This window comes from Polyodon spathula, chromosome 16 (assembly GCF_017654505.1).
Source record: "Polyodon spathula isolate WHYD16114869_AA chromosome 16, ASM1765450v1, whole genome shotgun sequence".
Lineage (NCBI taxonomy): Eukaryota > Metazoa > Chordata > Actinopteri > Acipenseriformes > Polyodontidae > Polyodon > Polyodon spathula.
Window position 1 is genome coordinate 20,647,364 of NC_054549.1, and position 14,491 is coordinate 20,661,854.

The following is a 14,491-nucleotide window of genomic DNA, read 5'->3' on the forward strand; positions in this document are numbered from 1 at the left end:
GATGGGAATCAGACTCCTGTTGCACAGCAGTGTCACCCATTCCAGGTTTTACTACCAGCTTGATCAACCCCAGTGTGTCTTACTATTAATCTCCTAGTGAAACCAGGACTGGATCACACTGCTGTGTATGTATCTCTGTACAGTATGTGTGTGTGTGTCTATGTGCAGAGGTATGTGTTACTGTGTTTGTCACATTTCCAAATCTAAAATGAAATACTGCTGTGCTACAGTACCTATTTGTGCGATATCATTTTGTAGTTTCTTTGATTACATGATGTTAAATAAAAGATCAAAATTATGTTCATATAGGTGATGCAAAGCTTTTGGCCATAGCAAAAGTATTCAGACCCCTGACCAATTCTCTCATATTACCGAATTACAAATGGTACATTGAAATTTCGTTCTGTTCGATATTTTATTTTTAAACACCGAAACGCAGAATCAATTATTGTAGGGTGACATTGGTTTTATGTTGGGAAATATATTTAAGAAAAATAAAAAACTGAAATATCTTGCTTGCATAAGTATTCATCCCCTGTGCTGTGGGAGCTCCCAGTTTGCACCGATGAAAGAAATTGCCCTAACGAGGACACAGTTACCTTACCGTTGGCCTCCACCTGCAAACCATTAAAGTTGGATAAAAAAACCACTGTTGAAGGATCATTGGTAAGGCTGTGAATCTGAAGGAAAATGAAGACCAAGAGCATTCTACAGAAGTTAGAGATAAAGTAATACAAATGCATAGATTAGGGAAAGGGTACAAAATAATATCCAAGTGTTTGGGTATCCCAGTGAGCACAGTTGGATCAATAATCAGGAAGTGAAAGCTGTATCACACCACCCAGGCAATGCCAAGAAAAGGCCGTCCCTCAAAACTCAGCGCTCAAACAAGGAGACTTGTGAGAGAAGCCACAGAGATGTCAACAATCACTTTGAAGGAGCTACAGAGTTCAGTGGCTGGGAGTGGAATAATGGTGCACCAGTCAACCATATCAAGAGCTCTGCATAACACTGGCCTGTATGGGATGGTGGCAAGAAAGAAGCTGTTGCTCAAAAAGTACCATCTGAAAGCACGTCTGGAGTTTGCCAGAAAGCATGAGAGTGACCCAGCTGCGATATGGGAAAAGGTTTTGTGGTCAGATGAGACCAAGATAGAGCTTTTTGGCTAAAACTCAAAGCGCTATGTGTGGCTGCTTGCGCCGGTTTATTGTAAAATAAAAGGGTTGAACAAACAGAAACACGGCACTTCACGCCAAAATAAATATACAAACAAAAACGGACGAACACTTAACAAAAACGGTGAGCAGATCGACAGACTAACAAACACGGGGAGTTAAATAAACAAGTGTCGTGCTGGTCCCACCAGCACGCAATAGCAATTGAAATTGTATTTAGTCTATTTAGTCTATTTGGTTTCTCTTCCTCTCTCTCCCGTTCTCCACTCACCGACACCCCAACCGTGGGAACTTGTATGTGAAAACGTGCATCTATATATACTGTTGTGCAGGATTCAATTACTAATTAATTATTCACTTCTTTAAATGTACGTGAAGTGATGTACAATCCTTGTGCCTAAATACAAATATACATTTTAAACACTCGTGTTACACAGACCTGTTTATATCCCATGTACCAATGACTATACACCAACATTTAACAAACCACACGCGACATAACAGAGAATATATACAGGGGCGGGAACTTTGTCACATATACCCCCCCCTGTGCAAAGCACACATGGCCTCAATGGCCACCTCCCCCCTTAAAAGCCCAAAAGTCCCACACAAAGTCCTTGGCCAGGACCAGAGGCTTCAAGGGGCCCACAGGTTGTAAGGCTGTCAGCAGCAATGCTGACAGCAGGGTGGCATACTCCTGTCAGGGTAGTCCTGGCAGCAGAAAGGCTGCTTGGGGGGTGGTCTCCTGACCTCCCCCCTTCTTCGGAGCCGGCAGCTCCCCTGGGTGGGGCTCCGACCATAGTACTTCCAGCAGCGAAGAAACTGCAGTGGGAGCAGGTCTCCTGACCTCCCCCCCCGATCTCCGGCAGTGAAACTGCTGCTGGGGTTGGTGGTCTCCAGACCTCCTCCCCCTTCTTTGTGGCCAGCAGCTCCCCTTGGTGGGGTTCTGGCCACAGTACTTCCTACTGCGATGCGGAGCAACAGGCAGCCCCTGGCAATGCTGAGCGGCTGGCAACCCCAGGCGGTGCTGAGCGGCTGGCAACCCCAGGCGGTGCTGAGGCATCCTTCGGCGAAGCGAGGCAGGCATCCTTGTGCAAAGCGAGGCAGGGAATCGGGACATGCTGGGGTGCGGGTGATGGCCCTCTTTTCGGCCACTGCGGCCGGGCGGTTCTTCCCCGTGCTTCCCTCAGCAGCCTATACAAGGGCTGCTGAGGACTGCCAGCATCTAGTCCTGGTCCTTCTGGTGCAGGGAGAGGCAGCTCCTGCTCCTCTCCCCCTGATGGCGATGGAGGCAGAGACAGCTCCAGCTCCTCTCCTTGTGATGGCGGGGGAAGTGATACCAGCAGGCATTCACCCTCTGCTAGTGGAGGAAGTGATACCAGCAAGCATTCACCCTCTGCTGGTGGACAGGGACCCAGCAGGCATTCACCCTCTGCTGGTGGCGGAGGCAGAGGCAGCTCCTGCTGCTCTGCGCCTGCCGGTGGAGGTGGCGTGTAGTCTCCTGGTGGTGGGAGCGGCGTGTAGTCTGCTGGCAACAGAGGTGAGAGCAGCAGGTAGTCTATCCTTGTTGCAGGGGACTGGTGCGGCTCTCCTTCACTTGCAGGGGACTGGTGCAGCTCTGGAGACATTGGTGGGACCTCTCCCTCTGGCGCTGGAGACGGCAGCAACTGCTCCTCTCCCTCTGGCGCTGGAGATGGCTTCTCTCCCTCTGGCGCTGGAGATGACACCAGCAGGCACTTGGGCGGTGGACACTCTGCCTTCCTCTTCCCCTTTCCCCTTCTCTGCCTCCTCCTCACCTTCCTCTCCTGGGCCTCCAGACGCTCTGGCTCCAGCTGCTGGCGTGGAAACTGCCCCCCTTCTGTATCCGGGAGAGGGCAGTCAGCCACTCCATCCCCCCTGGCTCTCCCAAGCCTCCATAAATGCGTCCAGGTCCTCGTCCCGAATTTCCCTGGACGCAGTCATCTCAAACCAGAGCACCTGCTCTGGCTGCTGGGGAGGTTGCTGCTTCCTCTGGCCACTTTTTCCCATTTTTTTTTTTCTTCACACAAAAAACCTCTCCTGGTCTGACGCTTGGAGGCGCTGTTAAATCCCACGCAGGATGCCACGTGTCACAGAGACGGCCGAAGTGGGCGGCGTCAGAACCAGGAAAAGGAATGAAATACAGACAGGATGGATGAAACGAAATGATGATGGCGCCTGCTTGCGCCAGTTTATTGTAAAATAAAAGGGTTGAACAAACAAACAGAAACACGGCACTTCACGCCAAAATAAATATACAAACAAAAACGGACGAACACTTAACAAAAACGGTGAGCAGATCGACAGACTAACAAACACGGGGAGTTAAATAAGCAAGTGTCGTGCTGGTCCCACCAGCACGCAATAGCAATTGAAATTGTAACTATTTGGTTTCTCCTCCTCTCTCTCTCCCGTTCTCCACTCACCAACCACCCCACCGCGAGTATGTGAAAACGTGCATCTATATATACTGTTGTGCTGGGATTCAATTACTAATTAATTATTCACTTGAATCCCAGCACGTGAATTAATTATGTGCAACCTCGTGCTCACATTTTAACTACTTTAAATGTACGTGAAGTGATGTGCAATCCTTGTGCCTAAATACAAATATACATTTTAAACACTTGTGTTACACAGACTCGTTTATATCCTGTGTACCAATGACTATACACCAACATTTAACACACCACACGCAACATAACAGATAATATACACAGGGGCGGGCACAAACCGAACACTGCCCATGCCTCAAGACACACCATCCCTACAGTGAAGTATGGTGGTGGCAGCATCATGCTGTGGGGATGCTTCTCATCAGTAGGGACTGGGCATCTTGTTACAATTGAAGGAAGAATGGATGGAGCAAAATACAGGAAAATACTGCAAGAGAATCTGCTTCAGTCTGCTAAAAAACTGAAGCTTGGGAGGAAATTCACCTTTCAGCAGGACAATGATCCCAAACACAAGGCCAAAGCAACATTGCAGTGGCTTAAGAACAAAAAGGTGAAAGTCCTACAGTGGCCCAGTCAAAGTCCTGATCTCAATCCCATTGAGAATTTGTGGCACTGTGGCAGGCTGGTTAGTGGATAGAAGCCCAGAGACAGACTACAGTTCAAAAAAAATACTAATTTTATTATAAATAAACAAAAATAAAAGTGCACAAGGGCAAAACAAAAGGATTCAAACACAAATAAAGCAATACAAAAAGCAAACTTACAAAATTAAGGTTTCCAGGCTGGGCGATGCTGTCAATGGATTCACAAAATTCAAAAAACCAAAAACCAGCTTCCTCAGCTCCCTCCTCCCAAATGAGAAGTAGAGGCCTCCTTTTATGTCAGGTGGCTGGGTTCTGATTGATCGTTAATTAAGTTAATCATTTAATCAACTAATCAACCCCAGCCACCTGAACATAATAAACCCAGGCAGGTAGGGGAAATTAACTCCATCCCTGCCAATTTAAAAAGGGCAGAGCTTTGCTCTGCCACACACCTCCCCCCATGTACAACGTACACCGGCAGCAATCGGCCAACTCCCCCCTTCCCCCCAAGAGTCCAATTATGTCCCTTGGGTGGGCTGTTTTTGTGGGTGGTGGTGGGCGGGGTTGATGTCAGAGGCCCCAAGCCTTCTTGGTTAAGGGGGCCCCAGATCTCCAAGGTAGTACGGCGACGGCGGTCCAGTTCCCTCTAGTGGCGGAGGCGGCGACGACGGCAGCGGACCCTCGGCAACTCTAGAAAACAAAAAGGAGACACCAGCAGTCCCAAGCGATGTCGAGCAGCAGGCAACCCCAGGCGATCCAAATGTGTCATCCAGGCAACCCCAGGCGATCCAAATGCGTCATCCCTGAGCGGAGCAGGTGTGGCATCCCTGAGCAGTGCAAGGCAGGCATCCTTGGGCCATAGCTCACCCCTCTCCGGCTCTCGGGGAGGCGGCTCACCCCTCTCTGGCTCTCGGGGAGGCGGCTCACCCCTCTCTGGCTCTCGGGGAGGCATCTCCACCCTCTTTGTTGGAGTGACTGGGGCATCTCCCATGTCTACCGCCAGGTAATTAACCACCACGAGGGCAACCTCTGGGAAGGACGCTGGGTGGTGTTGTTCCTCCCACTGTTCCCACCTCTCCCCATCTCGACGCCAGTGTGTTGATCACTATGGGGAGATCGTGGACAAGGTCTGCCTCAGGGTGCATCAACCAGCCCCAGATCTCCTGGGACGGTGGTGAAGGTGGTGGTGCTGGAGGTAGTGGGGTGGCCCCTGATGCCCGGGGTGAACACTGCACCTCTTCCTGGGCCTGGATTGTAAGGGCATCCTGCCCAGTTGTGGCCGTCTTCCTCACACCGGCCACACCAGTTTGCTGGTGGCACGTCTGGGCAGGACCGCCAACGGTGGTCCTCCTTCCCACAGCAGGAACACCAGGGGAAGAGGCTGGCCAGGTCCTCCAGCGGTGGCTGCAGCAGCTTACATTTCTTCAGCTGCTGCTTTTCCTGCCTTTGCCGCTGTCTGCTCTTCTTTCCCATAATCAAAAATGGTCCCAAAATATATATATATATACTGCTCTGAGCCTCTAGGTGGCACTCTCCCACTTCTGACACCAAATGTGTCAGGCTGGCGAGTGGATAGAGGTCCAGAGACAGACTGCAGTTCAAAAAAAATACTAATTTTATTATAAACACAAAAATAAAAGTGCACAAGGGCAAAACAAAAGGATTCCAACACAAATAAAGCAAGACAAAAAGCAAACTTCCAAAAAGAAGGTTTCCAGGCTGGGCGATGCCGTCAATGGATTCACAAAATTCACAAATACAGCAAACCAAAAACCAAAAACCAAAAACCAAAAACCAACAACCTGCTTCCTCAGCTCCCTCCTCCCAAATGAGAAGTAGAGGCCTCCTTTTATGTCAGGTGGCTGGGCGCTGATTGATCGTTAATTAAGTTAATCATTTAATCAACTAATCAACCCCAGCCACCTGAACACAATGAACCCAGGCAGGTAGGGGAATTTAACCCCATCCCTGCCAATTTAAAAAGGGCAGAGCATTGCTCTGCCACAGGCACTATTTGAAACTTGCGGTCCACAAGCGTCGTCCAACCAACCTGAACAACCTGGAGCAAATCTGCCAAGAAGAATGGGCCAAAATCACTCCGACACTGTGTGCAAAACTGGTACATACTTACCCCAAAAGACTTAAAGCTGTTATTGCAGCAAAAGGTGGCTCTACCAAATATTAATGTGTGGGGGTTGAATACTTATGCAAGCAAAATATTTCAGTTTTTTATTTTTCTTAAAAATATTTCCCAACATAAAACCAATGTCACCTTACAATAATTGATTTTGAGTTTAAGTGTTTTCAAATAAAATATCGAACAGAACAAAATTTCAATGTACCATTTGTAATTCAGTAATATGAGAGAATTGGTCAGGGGTCTGAATACTTTTGCAAGGCACTGTATATATATATATATATATATATATATATATATATATATATATATATATATATATATATATATATATGGATGAAGGCTATATTTGCATCCTGAGCCATTCAGAAAAAGTCACAATACCCCGAGTAGTGACATCAAACAGTAGAATTCCTCTAGAGGAAAACATACTTGAACTTTGACCCATTTGAATCCTCCAGACCATCACTTTCAATTCAAACACAAAATGTCTCGTTTTCAATCACTCGACAAACACCCACATCACAGAAATGTTCATTAGTGATCAACACAGTGAGAACAAGTTAAAAAAAAAAAAAAAAAAAAAAAAAAGATGTCATGCTGGTGCGTTCCAGGCCCATCTATTTCATTTATATTTATATATAATGTTTATCTATCACTGTCTATCTGTGAATTCCTGAAGTCATCAAGTTCGCTCCTTCTTTAAATACTTTAAGTGAATTGTATTCTATATAAAAGGGAGAGGCACAGTGTAGAGGGAAATGGGGGGAGAGACAGAGAGGGAAAGGGGGGAGGTGAGAGGGAGAGGGAAAGGGGATAGGCAGAGGGGTGAGAGGGAGAGGGGGAGAGGGGGGTGGAATGGAGGACAGACAGTAATTGTTTGTTCTTCTGGTTTCAGCTTTCTGTCCGTTCAACAGAGCGGAGAGGCCAGGGAGTGTCACTATATATATTACTGCTCTTCCTCCTTTCCTCCTTTCTTTCGTTCTGTCTTCTTTTTTCTATTCTCTATCCCTCCTGCTCAGATCTCAGGTGGACGGTTTTAAACTCCGCTAGTGGTTTCTGATTTTAAAAAAAAAACAGATATGTAAAAAGTTTCAGGTCAACTGATATAAGAGAGACAGGGTCGAGCGCAGATAATAACTGATATAAGAGAGACAGGGTCGAGCGCACATATTAACTGATATAAGAGAGACGGGGTCGAGCGCACATATTAACTGGTATAAGAGGCAAGGTCAATGAGCTATATTCGCTGGTATAAGAGGCTGGGTGTTACTAGCTGATATAAGAGGCTGGGTGTTGTTAGCTGGTATAAGAGGCTGGGTGTTATTAGCTTGTATAAGAGGCTGGTGTTATTAGCTTGTATAAGAGGCTGGGTGTTATTAGCTGGTATAAGAGGCTGGGTGTTATTAGCTGGTATAAGAAGCTGGGTGTTACGAGCTGATATAAGAGGCTGGTGTTATTAGCTTGTATAAGAGACTGGGTGTTGTTAGCTGTATAAGAGGCTGGGTCTTATAAGAGGCTGGGTGTTTTAGCTATAAGAGGCTGGGTGTTGTTAGCTGGTATCCCTCCTGCTCAGATCTCAGGTGGACGGTTTTAAACTCCGCTATAAGAGGCTGGTGTTGTTAGCTGATTGGGTGTAAGCTGGTATAAGAGGCTGGGTGTTAAGCAGATATGTAAAAAGTTTCAGGTCAACTGATATAAGAGAGACAGGGTCGGGTGTTGTTAGCTGGTATAAGAGGCTGGGTGTTGCTAGCTGGTATAAGAGGCTGGGTAACTGATATAAGAGAGACTGGTAGGGTCGAGCTGGGTGTTATTAGCTGGTATAAGCTGGGTGTTATTAGCTGGTATAAGAGGATTAAGCTGGTATATAGAGGCTGGGTGTTGTTAGCTATAAGAGGCTGGGTGTTATTAGCTGGTAGCGGAGGCTGGGTGTTGTTAGCTGGTGTTATATAAGAGACTGGGTGTTGTTAGCTGGTATAAGAGGCTGGGTGTTACAGCTGATATAAGAGGCTGGGTGTTATTAGCTGGTATAAGAGGCTGGGTGTTGTTAGCTGGTATAAGAGGCTGGGTGTTATTAGCTGGTATAAGAGGCTGGGTGTTGTTAGCTGGTATAAGAGGCTGGGTGTTATTAGCTGGTATAAGAGGCTGGGTGTTGTTAGCTGGTATAAGAGGCTGGGTGTTGTTAGCTTATAAGAGGCTGGGTGTTGTTATAAGAGGCTGGGTGTTGTTAGCTGGTATAAGAGGCTGGGTGTGTTGTTAGCTGGTATAAGCTGGTGTTATTAGCTGGTATAAGAGGCTGGGTGTTGTTAGCTGGTATAAGAGGCTGGGTGTTATTAGCTGGTATAAGAGGCTGGGTGTTGTTAGCTGTATAAGTGGGTGTTGTTAGCTGGTATAAGAGGCTGGGTGTTGTTAGCTGGTATAAGAGGCTGGGTGTTATTAGCTGGTATAAGAGGCTGGGTGTTGTTAGCTGGTATAAGAGGCTGGGTGTTATATAAGAGGCTGGGTGTTATTAGCTGGTATAAGAGGCTGGGTGTTATTAGCTGGTATAAGAGGCTGGGTGTTATTAGCTGGTATAAGAGGCTGGGTGTTATTAGCTGGTATAAGAGGCTGGGTGTTAGAGGCTGGGTGTTGTTAGCTGGTATAAGAGGCTGGGTGTTATTAGCTGGTATAAGAGGCTGGGTGTTATTAGCTGGTATAAGAGGCTGGGTGTTATTAGCTGGTATAAGAGGCTGGGTGTTATTAGCTTAGCTGGTATAAGAGGCTGGGTGTTGTTAGCTGGTATAAGAGGCTGGGTGTTATTAGCTGGTATAAGAGGCTGGGTGTTGTTAGCTTGTATAAGAGGCTGGGTGTTATTAGCTGGTATAAGAGGCTGGGTGTTGTTAGCTGGTATAAGAGGCTGGGTGTTATTAGCTGGTATAAGAGGCTGGGTGTTGTTAGCTGGTATAAGAGGCTGGGTGTTATTAGCTGGTATAAGAGGCTGGGTGTTATTAGCTGGTATAAGAGGCTGGGTGGTATAAGAGGCTGTTATTAGCTGGTATAAGAGGCTGGGTGTTATTAGCTGGTATAAGAGGCTGGGTGTTATTAGCTGGTATAAGAGGCTGGGTGTTGTTAGCTGGTATAAAAGGCTGGGTGTTATTAGCTGGTATAAGAGGCTGGGTGTTGTTAGCTGGTATAAGAGGCTGGGTGTTGTTAGCTGGTATAAGAGGCTGGGTGTTGTTAGCTGGTATAAGAGGCTGGGTGTTATTAGCTGGTATAAGAGGCTGGGTGTTATTAGCTGGTATAAGAGGCTGGGTGTTATTAGCTGGTATAAGAGGCTGGGTGTTATTAGCTGGTATAAGAGGCTGGGTGTTATTAGCTGGTATAAGAGGCTGGGTGTTATTAGCTGGTATAAGAGGCTGGGTGTTGTTAGCTGGTATAAGAGGCTGGGTGTTGTTAGCTGGTATAAGAGGCTGGGTGTTATTAGCTGGTATAAGAGGCTGGGTGTTGTTAGCTGGTATAGCTGGTATAAGAGGCTGGGTGTTGTTAGCTGGTATAAGAGGCTGGGTGTTGTTAGCTGGTATAAGAGGCTGGGTGTTGTTATAATAAGAGGCTGGGTGTTGTTAGCTGGTATAAGAGGCTGGGTGTTGTTAGCTAGTATAAGAGGCTGGGTGTTATTCGCTGGTATAAGAGGCTGGGTGTTATTAGCTGGTATAAGAGACTGGGTGTTGTTAGCTAGTATAAGAGGCTGGGTGTTATTCGCTGGTATAAGAGGCTGGGTGTTTTGTTTCAGCGGCTGGGTGTTGTTAGCTGATAAGAGGCTCTCTCACCACTAGCTGCAGCTTTGGAGCTCTTGATGGCTTGGCAGATGATGTAGGAATCATAAGAGAAGAGGACTGCAGCGAGGACACTGAACACCTGCAGAGAGAGAGGAGAGTGAGGGGAGGGGAGGAGAGGCAAGCGAGGGGAGGGGAGGAGAGCTTGTAGGGGAGGGGAGGCTGGGTGTGTTAGAGAGGAGACATAGCTTGTAGGGTGGTTAGTGGTCTAAGAGGCGGGTGTGATTCTTCTGTTTAAGAGGCTGAGGTGTTATTAGCCGCGTATAAGAAGGCTGGGGTGTTTGTATAGATTGTATAAGAGGCTGGGTTTGTTGTTAAGCTGGTTAAGAAAGCTGGGTGTTATGCTTTGGTATAAGAGGCTGGGTGTATTAGATGGTATCAAGAGAAACCGGGTGTGTTAGCTTGATAATAAGTGGGGGGTACGAGCTTGGATTATAAGGGGAGGATGTTATTAGCTGGTCTAGAGGCTTGGTGTGTTGTGGTATATGAGGGCTGGGTGTTGTAGCTGTATAGAGGGCTGGCGTGTGTTCGCAGGATAAGCGGCGGGTGGTATTCAAAACTATAAGAGGCGCCCGTGGTAAGGAGAGTGGTGATTGTTAGACGTAAGAGGATGGGTGTAGAGCTGTACCGAACCGGCTACTACAGCTGGTTAGATTTCTCTTCTCCTGAACGTCGCTGGTGTGACCTTGTGGACCGTCCTAGCTGATGATATAAGAGGCTGGCTGTTATTAGCGTGTCTCTGCTGTTAGTAGGGCTGGTATGAGAGGATGAGAGGAGACCCTACTCTCCGTAGCTCCACTCCCTCTCCTCTCGTCTCCCCTATAAGAGGCATCTCTCTACACTGTATCTAAAAGGCTCTCTCCTCTATCCTCTCCTCTCACTCCTCTTAGTCCTCTCTCGCGCTCCCCTCTATAAATGTCCTCCTTCTCAGGCTGGGTGCGTTGTTAGCTGGTCATAAGAGGGATTCTCTACACCAGAGCGAACAAATAAAAGATGGGGTCAGTGGGAGGGGGGAGAGGGGGGGTGGTGCAGATCTGTGACTCACCCCTCCTGCTAGTCTGGCGGCATCGCCTCCACCAATCAAAGAGATCAGAGAGGTGATCAGGAACAGCACAGCACCAATCAATGCTCGGAATAAATCCTGGGGGCGGGACATAAAAAAAAAAAAGAGAACCAATCAGCAACCAATCTCAGGTCTTGTTATTGAATTTTATTACGATTTGTTTCTATTGAGCTGAGAAAGACTTCCAGTGGAAACACTTGCCGTTTAATTTATAAAGTTTGTTTTTACTATTTCTCAATGCAGCATTGCTGAGTGTCCTATGGGAGTGTTGGCACACATGCAGTGAGACACACTGGAATACACGCAGTGACACACACTGGAATATACGCAGTGAGACACACTGGAATACACGCAGTGAGACACACTGGAATACACGCAGTGAGACACACTGGAATACACGCAGTGACACACACTGGAATACACGCAGTGAGACACACTGGAATACACGCAGTGACACACACTGGAATACACGCAGTGAGACACACTGGAATACACGCAGTGAGACACACTGGAATACACGCAGTGAGACACACTGGAATATACGCAGTGACACACACTGGAATACACGCAGTGAGACACACTGGAATACACGCAGTGACACACACTGGAATACACGCAGTGAGACACAGTGGAATACACGCAGTGACACACACACTGGAATATACGCAGTGATACACACTGGAATACACGCAGTGAGACACAGTGGAATACACGCAGTGACACACACACTGGAATACATGCAGTGACACACACACTGGAATACACGCAGTGAGATACACTGGAATACACGCAGTGACACACACTGGAATACACGCAGTGAGCAACACTGGAAAACACGCAGTGACACACACTGGAATACACACAATGAGATACACTGGAATACCCGCAGTGAGATACACTGGAATACACGCAGTGAGATACACTGGAATACGCACAGTGAGACACACTGGAATACATGCAGTGACATACACTGGAATACATGCAGTGAGATACACTGGAATACACGCAGCGACACACACTGTAATACACGCAGTGAGCAACACTGGAATACACGCAGTGAGACACTGGAATACACACAGTGAGATACACTGGCATACACGCAGCGAGATACATTGGAAAACATGCAGTGACACACACTGGAATACACACAGTGACATACACTGGAATACACGCAGTGAGATACACTGGAATACACACAGTGAGACACTGGAATACACACAGTAACACATGTAATACACGCAGTGAGATACACTGGAAAACATGCAGTGACACACACTGGAATACACACAGCAAGATACACTGGAAAACATGCAGTGACACACACTGGAATACACACAGCAAGATACACTGGAAAACATGCAGTGACACACATTGGAATACACGTAGTGACACACACTGGACTACACACAGTGACACACACTGGCACACACGCCTTTTACACTGACACACACTCACAGACCCACTATCACACTTGCAGTGGATGTGTATTCTCTCTCTCTCTCTCTCTCTCTCTCTCTCTCTCTCTCTCTCTCTGTACTCACGCTCCAGCCCCAGCTCATCACTCCAAACTGCTGGTCGAGCCGCAGCACGAAGACCACGAGAAACACCGCGGCAAAGACCAGCTCGCACACCGCCACCGTCCAGTAGCCCCCGTTGCGAGAGGCAGCGTAGCAGATCAGGATCACGATGCACAGGAGCTGGGAGAGAGGGGGAGACCGTCAATACACTGGGGCGCAGCACATTCTCTCATCCGCCCCATGCAACCAAGCACAAAGCACAACCGAGGACCCCCTTCACAAATGCCCATATTTGCTCTCCCTTTAGTCAATCTACAATTTATCTCTCCATGCTGAGCTGTTTTACGGTTATTAATGTATTATCATTAGGCTTGTAGTACAAACATTATTCATAATTTTCATAACTAGTGTATGACATCATTATATACATTCATGCAGCAAGCTGTAGATTCATTAGACAGTGGGCGCGTCGAGTCAGTGCGCGGCTCAGAAAGCACGGATTGAAATGATTTAACGCGCCGCTCCTCTGCTTTTAAACACGGGGAATAATAATCCCTTGCTTGTGTGTGTTTCTGAGGTGATGGTGGATGAAATGGACCCGTGTGGAGTCGCTGTCCCTGCTGCACCTCACTGAGCTCGGCGCTCTGTTTGGACTGAACCTCGTACCTGGCTGTGCCTAATACCGTCATTAACAATGAAAATTATGAATAATATTAATACTACAAACCTAATGATAATACAGTAATAACCGTAAAACAGCTCCACATTAAACAAAATGAAATTAAATGATACAAATTCGAAAACAACCATCTTGTTCAGCTAACTAATACATAACTTCTAAAGTCGAAACCAGATCATCGTTCTTGACAAACGCATCTGACGCTCCTGCCAGTCACAGAATTCAGAAACAGCGCACGGCTAGCTGGCTCCCTTTCCCGGGAGAATCCCAATCCGACAGGCACTCATCAACCACTAGAAAAACTTCAAAAAACAAATCAAATAATAAACTGACATCGTTTCGTCATTCTGCCGCCTTTTGACAGCACCGGACAAACAGCCGGGCAGACTGATGCTGCTACTTTATATATATATATATATATATATATATATATATATATATATATATATATATATATATATGAATATATATATCTAATGCTTGTCATATTTAACGAACAGAATTGCGAGTATCACGCCTTTTTGTAAGGTCGTCAAACCCAGTAGTACATTGAAAATTGAAGAGGTCCGCTGCTTCGAAGGAGGGCAGCAGTCTGCCAGACGGTACCAAGGTCTATATATTATATATATATATATATAATATATATAATAGATTAGCTATATTCGTGTATTATCTGGTGCAAAAAATAAAAAAAAATACGCCACGGGTTTTCCTATCAAATAAAATAAATACAATATATACGGTAACATAAATACCCCCCAAAAAAACCACGCTGTCTTCAAAGTCCTGGTTTAGAAGTATAAACAGGTGTACATCTATGTATATAGAGAGATGCGATGGCTAATACAGTAACGGAGAAGCTTCGACTACACTAGAGAAAGTGCAATGGAGATTGTGAGCGGGCGGGATGACTGATCTGCAAGGAAACGAGGGCGGGGCGTCGAGATCTGTGGCTTGTAGTTTGTTTTTGTTTACTTGTTTTTAAAAGGATAAGGGAGAAGCTGCTGTGTGGAAGGCAGTGGGTTTGAGGAGCTCAGTGGTTAGATAAAG

The 14,491-nt window shown here is 46.6% G+C and overlaps 1 protein-coding gene across 1 annotated transcript; it reads right to left on the reverse strand.

Annotated features, from left to right (window-relative positions):
• Positions 1-6,901: 6,901 nt before the first annotated feature.
• On the reverse strand, positions 6,902-12,963 carry LOC121328968 (proteolipid protein 2-like; the record flags this gene model as incomplete). The annotated part of the gene is made up of 4 exons (XM_041274123.1): positions 6,902-7,429; positions 10,177-10,264; positions 11,228-11,323; positions 12,787-12,963. Coding segments are annotated over 4 exons (381 nt in total), but the record flags the coding sequence as incomplete, so codon positions are not given.
• Positions 12,964-14,491: the final 1,528 nt, after the last annotated feature.